Raw genomic sequence first — 12,164 nt, forward strand, 5'->3', positions numbered from 1 at the left:
GCTCAACACAGATGCTGATTACACAATCAGTGAGGAGCTTAAAAATTTTTGTAATTCTGCTCACCGTGGTAGGACAGAGCTGATCATTCCGCTTCTCACTGTTCATGAAGTTTATGTTAGCCTAAGATCTCTTAAACCGTCTTCAACAACTTCGTTTGATGATATTTCTAATAATGTATTGAAGATTTCAGCTCCAATAATTTCCGAAGTTTTAACCTATGTCTATAACCTCTGTATTGCCAAGCATTATTACCCGACACATTTTAAGCATGCAAAGGTTATACCACTACACAAAAAAGGTAACATCCAAGATGCTAATAACTACAGGCCAATTTCTATACTTTCTTCCCTCTCCAAGCCACTAGAAATACATATAAACAAATGCATTTCATATTACCTAGAAAAGTTCAAGCTTTTCCATAGTAATCAGTCTGGGTTTAGAAAGTTTCATTCTTGTCACACTGCTCTGATTAAGATGAATGAAAACTGGCTTATAAATATTAACAAAAACCTACTCTGTGGCTCGCTGTTTGTCGATTTCAGAAAAGCCTTTGATTCTATTGATCACGCCATACTTCTTAAAAAACTAATTCCATACAAATTCCACGACTTTACAGTTAGGTTACTTCACTCCTTTTTATCTAACCGATCTCAACGCGTGTTTCACCTTAATACCATCTCTTCACAGAAATATGTTAATATAGGGGTTCCACAGGGCTCAATCTTAGGTCCTTTACTTTTTTCTTTATACATTAATGATCTTCCATTACATATTGACGCTGGTCAGTGCGAGATGTTCGCTGATGATACTTCTTTGCATGTCTTTGCAGACAGTGCTGAGTCACTCAGTTACAAACTTCAAACATGTGCCAATCAGCTTGCAACTTGGACAAAATTTAACAAAATGAAACTTCACCCCGATAAAACCAAGTCAATGTTTATTACAACTCATCAGAAACGCCTTCGTCTTCCATCCACCGCATTAAACATTACTATAGACAATTCAAACATTGAACAGGTAGACAGTTACAAATGCCTAGGATTGTTTATAGATCACAACCTCACTTGGTCTGACCATATTCATTTTCTAAGAATGTCCTTATTAAAGACAACCTTTCAGTTAGCAAGGATAAAGAACTTTCTCAACTATAGGAGCAGGCTGGTTTTTTATGAGGCTTTTATTCAATCCAGGTTGGATTATGCTTCTGTAGTGTGGAGCGGCAGCTTTATATCTAAGCAGCGTCCTCTTCTTTCTTTACAAAAAAGGGCTATAAAACTGGTTACTGGCTTGTCTAGTAGTATGGATTCTTTTCTTACAACTAAAATACTTCCATTAAATAAAAAGATAATATATACTAAATCAATTTTCTTATATAAAATATTCCACGAAACAGCCCCCTCTTACTTATCAGATCTATTTTCTTTTAACATAAAATTAAATCGTCGTCTCAATTTACCATTCCCTTATTCAACCTTTTTCCAAAAACATAGCTTCGCCTACTCTGGTTCTAATTTGTGGAACAATCTTCCTAATAAAATAAAGCTATCTAGATCTGAAAATATATTCAAATCTAAATTAAAACTAAAATTATTTAATGACCTAACTGACTCATTGTAACATTTCTCATTCATCTATTATATTCTCTTTTTTATCTCATTATGTATGATAGCTATGTACCATTGTTTCTTTATTCCACATTTTCAGTGCTATGTGTTACTGCTATGTGTTATTGAATTGCTTTATTTGTTTAAACGGCCAATGTGAAAAAAGGCCTTTGTGCCTACAATTGTAACCGTTGTTTGAATAAATTTGAAATTTGAATTTGATGCAATCCTGACTGCGACACCGGTCGATATTTAGTAGCTCTTGTGCATTGAAAGTTTAATAACAAGCAAAGTTTTCAAAATGGCAGACAAACCAAAAGGAAAACGAGATGCAGACGAAGGAAAAGACAAATCTAATGAAGATAATAATGACAGTGATGATGGTTGGGTTGGACCAAGTCCTAACGAAGCTGCCAAGACTAAAAAACGCAAAAGTATGTTCTATTCAAACTTAAATGATTAATGCAACCTTGTGGCTTAGCTACTGTTTTCCCCTCAGCTCAGCCTCAGGGCTATTGACAACATGAACGCTGCCACAGTACCAGTACATGAGTACCAGCAGTACAGAATTTTTTTCACACTCGTTAGTCTTAAATGCTGATTATCATATGATAAATGAGCTATGATGAGTATGCTATGTCCAGTTCAGGAATTATCATTTCAGAAATTTCTCAAAGAAATGGCTCTCTAAATAATCCAATTCTAGTCGGAATAAGATACGCATGCGATATGCATGCGCAATGGAGAGAAACTACGACTTGCCTTAGCGGCAATGTTTTCGATGGTACTGCGCATGCGTGTGTTTACAACCGCAGAACCCTAACACCAACCCTAATCCTATCCTTAACCCTATCCCTAATCCTATCCCTAACCCTAACCCTAGCCCTAATCCTATCCCTAACCCTAGCCCTAATCCTATCCCTAACCCTATCCCTAATCCTAACCCTCATTCTAGCCCTAACCCTATCCATAGGTCACTGCGCATGCGCAGAACTATCTTTTGCCGACTAAATGGAGATGTTGGGGAGAAAAAATCTTCTTCCGAGTAGACACTTCGCTCAAAATAACTGCCGTTTTTTTACTCATACTTAGAAGAGTAGAAGAGCATTACTAAAGTGGCAACCAGTTTCACTTTCATTATATGGTAGAGGGATAAAACTAATGATTATGAAGCCATCGTCAATTTTAGAAATCAAACTACCCGTTTCTATTTAAGTCTGTTATTTGAGAATTGTCAGGTGTACTTTTTATCTAATTTCGTTGTCTCTCAAGCGACGCTTTAGTAAGCCAACTATATGTATTCTTGTATTTCTGATCAAATAACTGATAACTCTAAAATACCACTTTGATTTCAAACCAGCCTGTGTGAATAATATACCCGAAAGCCTTAATTTTACACACATTACAATTTGAAATTATTTACTCTGATTTGCTAAATCTAAGTTTATAATCATATCTATTTCACAATAGTGGCCATTTTTAGTTGTGTTTACCTCTTACAGTTTGTCCATAAACTATAAGCTTACATCACTTACAAAGTTAACCATAACTAATTATTAACCCTATACTCTGAAACTAATGTACTATTCTACTGTTAACAATATCCCAATTCAGTCCCTATTCCATTTTGTAAGCCACTGTGGTTAGGTAAATCATTTGGATTTTATTACTAAATTCATCTTTTTGAACCAATTTTTGGCTTAAAATACATGTTTAGTAGCAGCTGTTTTTGTTTCTTTAGTTACAGTACTTGATAAGCTTAAGAATTGTTTTCTTTTTTTTTTAACTTGAGAATTTGTAGTAAAACTTAATGACACTTGAACTCAAGCACCAAGCTTCCCACACCTCAAATACTAAAATGACTGACACGTTGTTATTATTAAAATAGAGGTTAGACCTTCAACTGCATTAAATTTCACATAATATAGACATTTCCAATCATTATTTTAGCCTTGGCATTTGAGCAAGTATATTTAGACAGTCTTCCCTGCGCAGAATACTATGAGAAAAGTTACATGCATAGAGATGTAATCAACCATGTAGCTGTCAGCAAGTAAGTTAGCACATTTTTTTCTTTAAAAAAAATAATGATTGTATTCAATTAAAATATAAACTCCTCTTTATAGCATATGTTTTTTTTTTTTAAATTTGAAACAAAAAATGTCTTACCCAGTTTTAAAAAAGAATTACAAGGCAATTAAAGCTATGAGACTGCCTTTTTCTTTTACTGAAGTAACTTTTATACAGCTTTAACTTAAAAATAAAACAAATGTCTTTATTTGAGCGATATCTCAATTTTACTTGTATTAACATGTTAGTTTTGGTCTAAAATTTAACTTTGCTTTTAAACACAGAACTGGGTTTATAATCACCGCCAGCTGTGATGGCCATGTAAAGTTTTGGAAAAAATCAGTCGAGTCTGGTATTGAATTTGTCAAACACTTTCGGAGTCATCTAGGTAAAAGAAACAACACTCTAACTACATTCTGTTTTAAAGATAAAATAAAGCTATGTAAAACTTAGCTTTACTATAGATTTAATTTTATTATTATTTATCTTAATTATTAGAATAAAGCATTTTTTAGTATGAAATAAAATGCTCAACTGGTTATATTTTTTTTAAAACAGGCACAGTGGAAGATCTGGCAATGTCAGCTAATGGTGAACTCTGTGCAACTGTTTCATCTGACAAAAATGCTAAGGTCTTTGATGTACTCAACTTTGGTAAGATATATTTAATGTTGCATTAAGTAAGTGGGGAAAAATCATCACTAGCAACTAGTTATTTTATAACTAGCCTTTTTGACACTTATTAATCAAATGCTCTATTGTCCATTCATAAAAATCTTTAAACTGACATGATTTTTTACTTATCTTGATTTATACTATCTACAGATATGATCAACATGTTAAAACTGGGTTTTTATCCTGGATGTGCTGGCTGGTTGTACAAAGCTGGGGACCCAGTATCAACACTTGCAGTGTAATGACATTTCACATTACGTAAAAACACTACCAAAAAAAAACTTCTTTACTGTAGTAGTGTTTTTTCATTGCAGATATTTTAAAAATAAACAAGGACCCGTACTTTCCTGTATAGAATTATTTTTTTATTGTATTTTATAAGTAATCTCTTGAAATAGATAAAATGCTTACTGCTATTTCATTCCAGCCATCGTTTTATTCTTTGATATCTAATTAAATGGTCAACTTCATTGAATAATTTCACAGATCAGAAAAAGACACTCCAAAAATTTACATTTATGATGGACGAGGGACAAGTACACCACTTCATGTTTTGGAAAAACTTCACTTTGCTCCTGTTGTTCTTATACATGTAAATATTGTTTGAAAAAAATATTTCTAATAGTTTTGCCTAATATATTTTTAGCTAATAATTAATAATTTACAATTTTAAAAATCTTCTTAGTGGTGAATTCTTACATTTTTGTATGCAGTTCTATATTTTGAAACACATCTTTTGTAATGGAATTTCAGTATAACCATATTCTTGAGTTTGCTGTTTCTACGGATAAAAAAGGCATGGTTGAATACTGGTCTGGTCCTAAAAATGACTACGGCTTTCCTAGAAATCTCAAGTGGGAGTTTAAAACTGACACTGATTTGTATGATTTTATAAAGGTAAGTGCTAAATGTTAAAAGGCTATAAAGAGATCATTGGTTAACAAATTTTGTTTCCTAGTTATATAAGTTATGTCTCAACTAATTTTTGGGTTTTATCTAGTTATTTAGCAGCTACAATTTATACATTTACCAAAAAGCTAATTTCAATAATAATATGTTGATCAAATGTTATCAGAAGAGTTTGTGAATATCAGTGATAATGAAGTATTCTTAAAACTCTTTGTTAATAAATGTAAGGTTCTGTTTTAGAAAAGAAAGTATTTCTTATGTGATAATATACTGTATATTTTCCCTCTCCAGTGCAAATGTGAACCATTATCTGTAACATTTTCACCTAATGGTCAACTCATGGCAGTTTTAGCCACTGACAGAAAAGTAAGTTTTGTTTGTTTAGAAAGTTAGCACAACACTAAGTACATCATCTGAATGAAAATCCCACTAACATTATTAACGTGCAATACTTTTTACAGATTCGTATTTATAAAGTTTTGACCGGAAAGTTATGGAAAGTTTTAGATGAGTCGATTAAACAGTTTACAGAACTACAGCAGGTAAATTACTCTTGGCTTATCAATTGTTAATGAGGATCAATACAATAAATAATGGTATTTTGTCTTGGGTAAAGCAACAGCATTTTAAAAATATTGTTTTGCAAACTTGTCATGGCTGAAAGAATAATGTTAGGAGGCTAACATTTTACCATTTGTTTGTTAACACTAATTTTACGTGTTTATTAAAGATTTGTTTCCATAAGGCTTATTCTTTTTCTTAAACCAAATGTTTAAATTTAAAAATAAAATAAAAGTCTAATAACTCATTTTATTTCAGCAAAAACAACAGATTCCTAATATGGAATTCAGCAGGAGAGTGGCGGTTGAAAAAGATTTAGAAAAATCCCCAACCTATCATGAGTGCAACCTAGGTAATGCAAAGTTAAATACAATAGGTTTAAATATTGACTTATTGATTTTAAGTCCTTTTTTTCTTATTTTAAGGTGATTTTAAAATAAATATTTTAGTCTCAAATTTAATTTTCTTTAAGTAAATGTTTATACAGCTCAACTTATTTTCTACTTAAATTTCAGTTTTTGATGAGAGTGGATATTTTTTGTTATATGCAACTATGTTGGGAATCAAAGGTGAGTCCTTTGATTTGATCTCTTATACCGATTAAACAATTGAAATAGTTACCAATAAAGAGACCTTCATAATAATTGTAAATTACTTCACTCAGCTTTGCCTTGTATTTCATTAGATTCACTCTCAGACATAGTACCATACTTTTTTTTCAAATATTTAAAAAAAAACTACCTTATTTTAAGTATAAAATTTTTATATATATTTATATATTTATTTAATTTATATTTAAAAAAAATACTCTTATTTTATTAAAATCTCAGTAATAGTCAATAAAAACAACCTATTTTTTTGTTTAAGGTAAGTATTAAATTTTCTTTTAAAAATTTGTTTGCAGTGATAAACCTTCACACCAACACATGTGTCAGATGGCTGGGTAAATCGGAGAACATCAGATTTCTCCACCTGGGCTTGTTTCAGGGTGCAGGGAAAACCACTCAGCCCATCGACGCTGAAATGGCAGCCTCTGATAACCCCATTCTGAAGAACGTTTTCGTTGATCCAATACTGGTGTGTACAGCGTATAAAAAGCCCAGGTTTTTTTTGTTCAGTAGGAGAGAGCCTGATGATTCAAGAAGGTAGGGATGTTTCTAAAACTATTGATAAATTACTGTTTATTTTGTAAACATTTTTGTAATTGTTTCACTTAAGTTACTAAAAATCTAGAGAAAAAAAAAGTGGTAGAGGCAATTTTGAAATATTGATAATTATAGCTAAAATAAAAAAATCATTTAATAAGTTAGTTGTAGATGAGGATTAAGAAATTGTTTTTATTTTACTTTATCATTTAATGTAACTGACTGATGTTTTAAACTTTTTGTTGTAGTGCTGACAGTGAAAGAGATGTGTTCAATGAAAAACCATCAAAAGAAGAAATTATTGCAGCCACCCAGGTTTGTCATGTTAACAAATTGTGTTCAGAAAACTGATTACCCTCACTTTAGTTTCCATCTTAAAGCTGGCCTGTCAAGAAGTTTTGTTGAATTTTCTGCTTGTAATTTACAGGATGCCTCATACATGCGGGTTTCAGAGAACTGTGTTATTCACACCACACAAGGAGACATTCACTGTAAAATTTTTGCCAAAGAGTAAGTCCTTTGCATTATTTTAAGTAAATATATTGAACATTTCTGACCTTCTTGAGTTATTTTGTATGAATGTGTTTTATAAGGCATTAAAAATGTTGCCAGCTCTCTGCCCAGCCACCTTTACGTTCTACGGACTTGAACCGCAGTCATTTGTTCTACCATGTGACCACACTGTCCCATAAGATAAAGTAAGGCTAAATGTTTTGTTTTTGTTCTGACAGATGCCCAAAAACAGCAGAAAATTTCTGTGTGCACGCTCGCAATGGTTACTTCAACAATCATTTGTTTCACCGAGTCATCAAAGGTTTCATGATTCAGACTGGAGACCCCTTAGGTGAGAAAAACAAGTGTTTGATTTTTAAATTTACTTTATGGAATAGAATTTGTTAGCTCTCACAGGATTGATTTCTCATTGTAATAAAATAAAATTATTGATTCTATCATAGATTTATTTTGGTATTGCCATAACATTGATTGAATTACTTGATTATTTAATTTTAAAACTATTTTTAATTGAATCTTAAACTCATAATTTACTTTGTTTTACTTCTGACATTGATTCCAACAGTAGTTTTCATGCTACAAAAAATACAAAAGCTCATTTTACAAAATGTTTCTCTCTAGGCAACGGAACTGGTGGTGAGTCTATATGGGGTGGTGAATTTGAAGATGAATTTCATCCCAACTTGCGTCATGACAGACCTTACACGTTGAGCATGGCCAATGCTGGACCAGGAACTAATGGATCTCAGTTTTTCATCACAGTGGTTCCAACTGTGAGTAATTAAGGGCATTAACTCAGTTTAAAAAAAAAACATCTTTTAGAGTGCAGCAATGTGCAGTCTTAACCTGAACAATTGCCAATTAAGTCAGTTAAGAATTATACTGACCACACTATTCTTTTATAAGCAGCTACACCAGAAACAGATCTGCTCTCTAGAACTTGCGTGCTTAATTTTTTCATGCTATAATAAAAAGTTAACATTAATAAAAATTTGGAGCTACACTTTTATATTTTATAGGAAATTGTAGAATTTCTCACCTATTGTGTCATGATCACAATTTATCCACATCATCAATTCATCCCAATTGAAATTTAAACATTTCAGCACCATTTGTTCTTACAGTTGTTATTTTTCTATTCCCACAGCCCTGGCTGGACAACAAACACACAGTGTTTGGTCGTGTTGTTAAAGGCATGGAAGTGGTTCAGACCATCAGCAATGTTAAAGTCAACCCTAAAACGGATAAGCCTTATGATGACATAAGAATCATTAGCATCACCATTAAATAGTCCCTGACAATTTTGTTGCTGTGTCTGAAGTTCTTGTTTCTGTATCAATATACTACACATTTTTGTAAATACTTTTACATGGAACATTACCATTCAAAATTGGTAAATACAAAAAAATAAAAACATCTGACAAAGTATTTCCAATGTTGAATAAAAAAATCATTTTTATAATAGGTGCCATGTCAAATTTTTTTGTTTTTATTTATGTTGGTTGCTTTATATTCTTACACAACTGGGTATGAGGTATGAAATTGAGTTAAATGAATGTGTTTGTGAACATTTGCAACATGACTTCACTCAACAAATATAGAGGGTGCTCATTGAGATTGCTAAGCATCTAATCATTGAATGTCATATTACAAGTCATGTAAATAGTATTACACATCTGGTATTGACACTGCTTTTATGCATCAATTCTACATAAAGTACAAGCTATCTGATCATGTTCGTAGAATCACATCAAAGATGTCTTATTACATCCCTTGATAAACAAATTCTGACTTCTATTCTTAATCAGTCTTTTTAGCACACTAAATCACAACTTAATTAGATTGATAAAGCCAGGTTAGCCTGTAAATGTAACTTAAAATGTACTTGCGAAAATGGCAATGAACTGTTGATTAAACTTCAAGATAATGTAATCTTGATGAAAATGTAAACTGTTCAATTAAAGAGTATTTTTAAAAAGTCACCCAACCTACTTTTTGTTTAGTTAACTGTTCTTAAAAAACATCAGACACATCAGTGGAATGAGGGGGACTAGTCCATGTGTGCCTACAGTAGGCTGTTGTCAGATTTTGTTTCTAAATGGAAGACATTGACATTTTCTGTTGTTAAAATCACATTTAACCACTTCTTAAGACTTCATCATTAAATAATTTCACGCTTTACCTTCTGGTTCATGGTCACATATCATAAAAAAAAATCAGACGTCACACATCCCCACCTCATTGAAATTTCTGTGTGTTTTGAATATGGAATATCTTTTTAAAATAGACATCAAATTATTCTTGATCAACTTCATTTGGATAAATCTCTCTTAGATCTTATTATTAATGTTTGGCTCTTGGTCTGTGTCTGTCCTTTATGAATTACTATACCATTCATCCCATCGCCATTGAACTTTGGGAAGTTGATGAGAATACTCCCCAAGGGCTGTCAGTATAATAATATTAAATAAGGAATATTAATACTTTTTGATTTCAAGGGAATTAACCTGTATAGATTATTTATCGAAAACAATATAACTTGGTTATTTCCCTTTGACCGCAAAATTTCAGAATTGAAAATAATAATATTAAATAAGGAATATTAATACTTTTTTATTTCAAGGGAATTAACCTGTATAGATTATTTATCGAAAACTATTAACTTGGTTATTTCCCTTTGACCGCAAAATTTCAGAATTGAAAAAAAAACAACAAAGGATGCAGTCGTGTTTCTGTGCATTACTATACCATTAATCGCATCGCCTTTGAACTTTGGGAAGGATTAGAATACTCCACAAGGGCTGTCAGTGTAATAATATTTAATTAGGAATATTAATACATTTTGAATTTCAAGGGAATTAACCGTGTTTAGATTATTTAGCGAAAATATTAACTTGGTTATTTCCCTTTGACCGTAAAATTTCAGAATTAAAAATTATGATCCAGTCGTGTTTCTGTGCATTATTTTACCATTCATTGCATCGCCTTTGAACTTTGGGAACTTGATGAGAATAATCCACAAGGGCTCCCAGTATAATAATATTAAATAAGGAATATTAATAATTTTTCGAATTTCAAGGGAATTAACCGTGTTTAGATTATTTATGAGAAAACTATTAACTTGGTTATTTCCCTTTGACCGTAAAATTTTAGAATCGCAAAAAAGGATGCAGTCGTGTTTCTGTGCATTACTATACCATTCATCGCATCGCCTTTGAACTTTGGGAAGTTGAAGAGAATAATCCACAAAGGCTTCCAGTATAATATAATTAATTAAATAAGGGATATTAATACTTTTTGAATTACAAGGGTTAACCGTGTTTAGATTATTTAGCAAAAAACTATTAACTTGGTTATTTCCCTTTGACCGCAAAATTTCAGAATTAAAAAAGGATGCAGTCGTGTTTCTAGGGGAGTCACGGTCCCCTGAAGAGAAGCCTGAAAGTAATTCTGCCAGGAGCTAGTGTGTTGTTGGGCTACACGAAATTTCCTCCGCGGCTACCTAACTGGGGTCTGGGGTCAGTTGCAAATTGTACCACAGTGCTAGCCACCTGGATGTATTAAAAACGTTTTAACAACAATCTTTATGTAATAATGCACTTAAAAGGAAGAAATAAATTATTTTCTTTAAATATATAATAATACACTTCTATTTAAATAACTATAAAGAAACGCGTTTCTTTATAGTTATTTAAATATTATTTATTTTAAAGAAAATCATTTATTTTCTACTTTTATTTCATTGTTACATAAAAGCTTATTATTAAAAAAAGATTTGTATGAAATTTCTTTTTCAGTACTTTAAATGTTTTATTTACAATAGAGTTGCATGACTAGAATCTATTGCGCACGAAATGAACATGATAATGCGCGTACGGTAGTGCGAAAAGAGTAGTAGGACAGCCTACTAGTTTCAGAAAATTTTAATTAATTCATAAAAACAATTTAAGTCAAATTTAATGTTATATTGCATTATCTTTAAGTCTTTTACCCACGTGCCGAATTTAAGAGAAAATGGTCTGTTAATAGAAGTCTCCGAAATTTCGCTCGCCCTTTTCTATCTATGACGACAGACTGACAGACGAAGCAAGTTAAATAAAAGGGGATCCGGACAAAAGGCCGACATGGACAAAAGGCCGACATGGACAAAAGGCCGACACGGACAAAAGGCCGACATGGACAAAAGGCCGACAAGACAAAAGGCTGACAAGACAAAAGGCCGACAAGACAAAAGGCTGACAAGACAAAAGGCCGACTGCCAAAAGGCCGACAAGACAAAAGGCCGACAAGTTTTATAAAACAAAAAACAACAATTACAGACATGTTTACTATCTAAAATATGTTATTATATACGACTGTTTAATTTTCTCATTAATGATCTTCTTGCCGATATATGTTTGTCCATATATAGGGAAATCACAAGTTTACACAAAAAACAAAAAATAACTTATTAATTTTGGCACACTTGTATCACAATGACAACAGAATTAATGAATCCATTTCACGCAATTCGCAAACATAATTCAAAGTTTGTCGGTATTTAACATGTGGTCCAGTCAAGTCACGTGATCGGTCTACTTTATTCGGTTTCTTTGATTTCTTTGCGAAATATGGTGGTAACGCCACCTATCTGTTTATCCTTTGTACACTCCCGTCATCTCCATTGTCCACCTTATAAGGATCGCA

General features: G+C 32.2%; 1 protein-coding gene across 1 annotated transcript; it reads left to right on the forward strand.

Annotated features, from left to right (window-relative positions):
* The first annotated feature begins 1,895 nt into the window (after positions 1-1,895).
* On the forward strand, positions 1,896-8,951 carry LOC131955711 (peptidylprolyl isomerase domain and WD repeat-containing protein 1). Its single transcript, XM_059319934.1, has 17 exons — positions 1,896-2,039; positions 3,556-3,658; positions 3,960-4,063; positions 4,234-4,329; positions 4,501-4,588; positions 4,837-4,942; positions 5,104-5,247; positions 5,551-5,625; positions 5,721-5,801; positions 6,079-6,172; positions 6,336-6,389; positions 6,725-6,965; positions 7,214-7,280; positions 7,393-7,475; positions 7,697-7,809; positions 8,100-8,251; positions 8,626-8,951. Exons 1-17 carry the CDS (start codon positions 1,907-1,909, stop codon positions 8,767-8,769), a joined length of 1,878 nt encoding a protein of 625 aa, XP_059175917.1. The 5' UTR covers positions 1,896-1,906; the 3' UTR covers positions 8,770-8,951.
* Positions 8,952-12,164: the final 3,213 nt, after the last annotated feature.

Source organism: Physella acuta, unplaced genomic scaffold, assembly GCF_028476545.2.
Source record: "Physella acuta isolate Inbredline_101_S28 unplaced genomic scaffold, ASM2847654v3 ptg001096l, whole genome shotgun sequence".
Lineage (NCBI taxonomy): Eukaryota > Metazoa > Mollusca > Gastropoda > Physidae > Physella > Physella acuta.

What these genes read in the sequence shown, in the direction of transcription:
- LOC131955711 (XM_059319934.1), top strand. Translation starts at nt 1,907, where the DNA reads ATGGCAGACAAACCAAAAGGAAAACGAGATGCAGACGAAGGAAAAGAC. An exon ending in ACACTTTCGGAGTCATCTAG is followed by an intron (nt 4,064 to 4,233) that starts GTAAAAGAAACA and finishes TTTTTAAAACAG; the next exon opens with GCACAGTGGAAGATCTGGCA. An exon ending in AGTTTACAGAACTACAGCAG is followed by an intron (nt 5,802 to 6,078) that starts GTAAATTACTCT and finishes ATTTTATTTCAG; the next exon opens with CAAAAACAACAGATTCCTAA.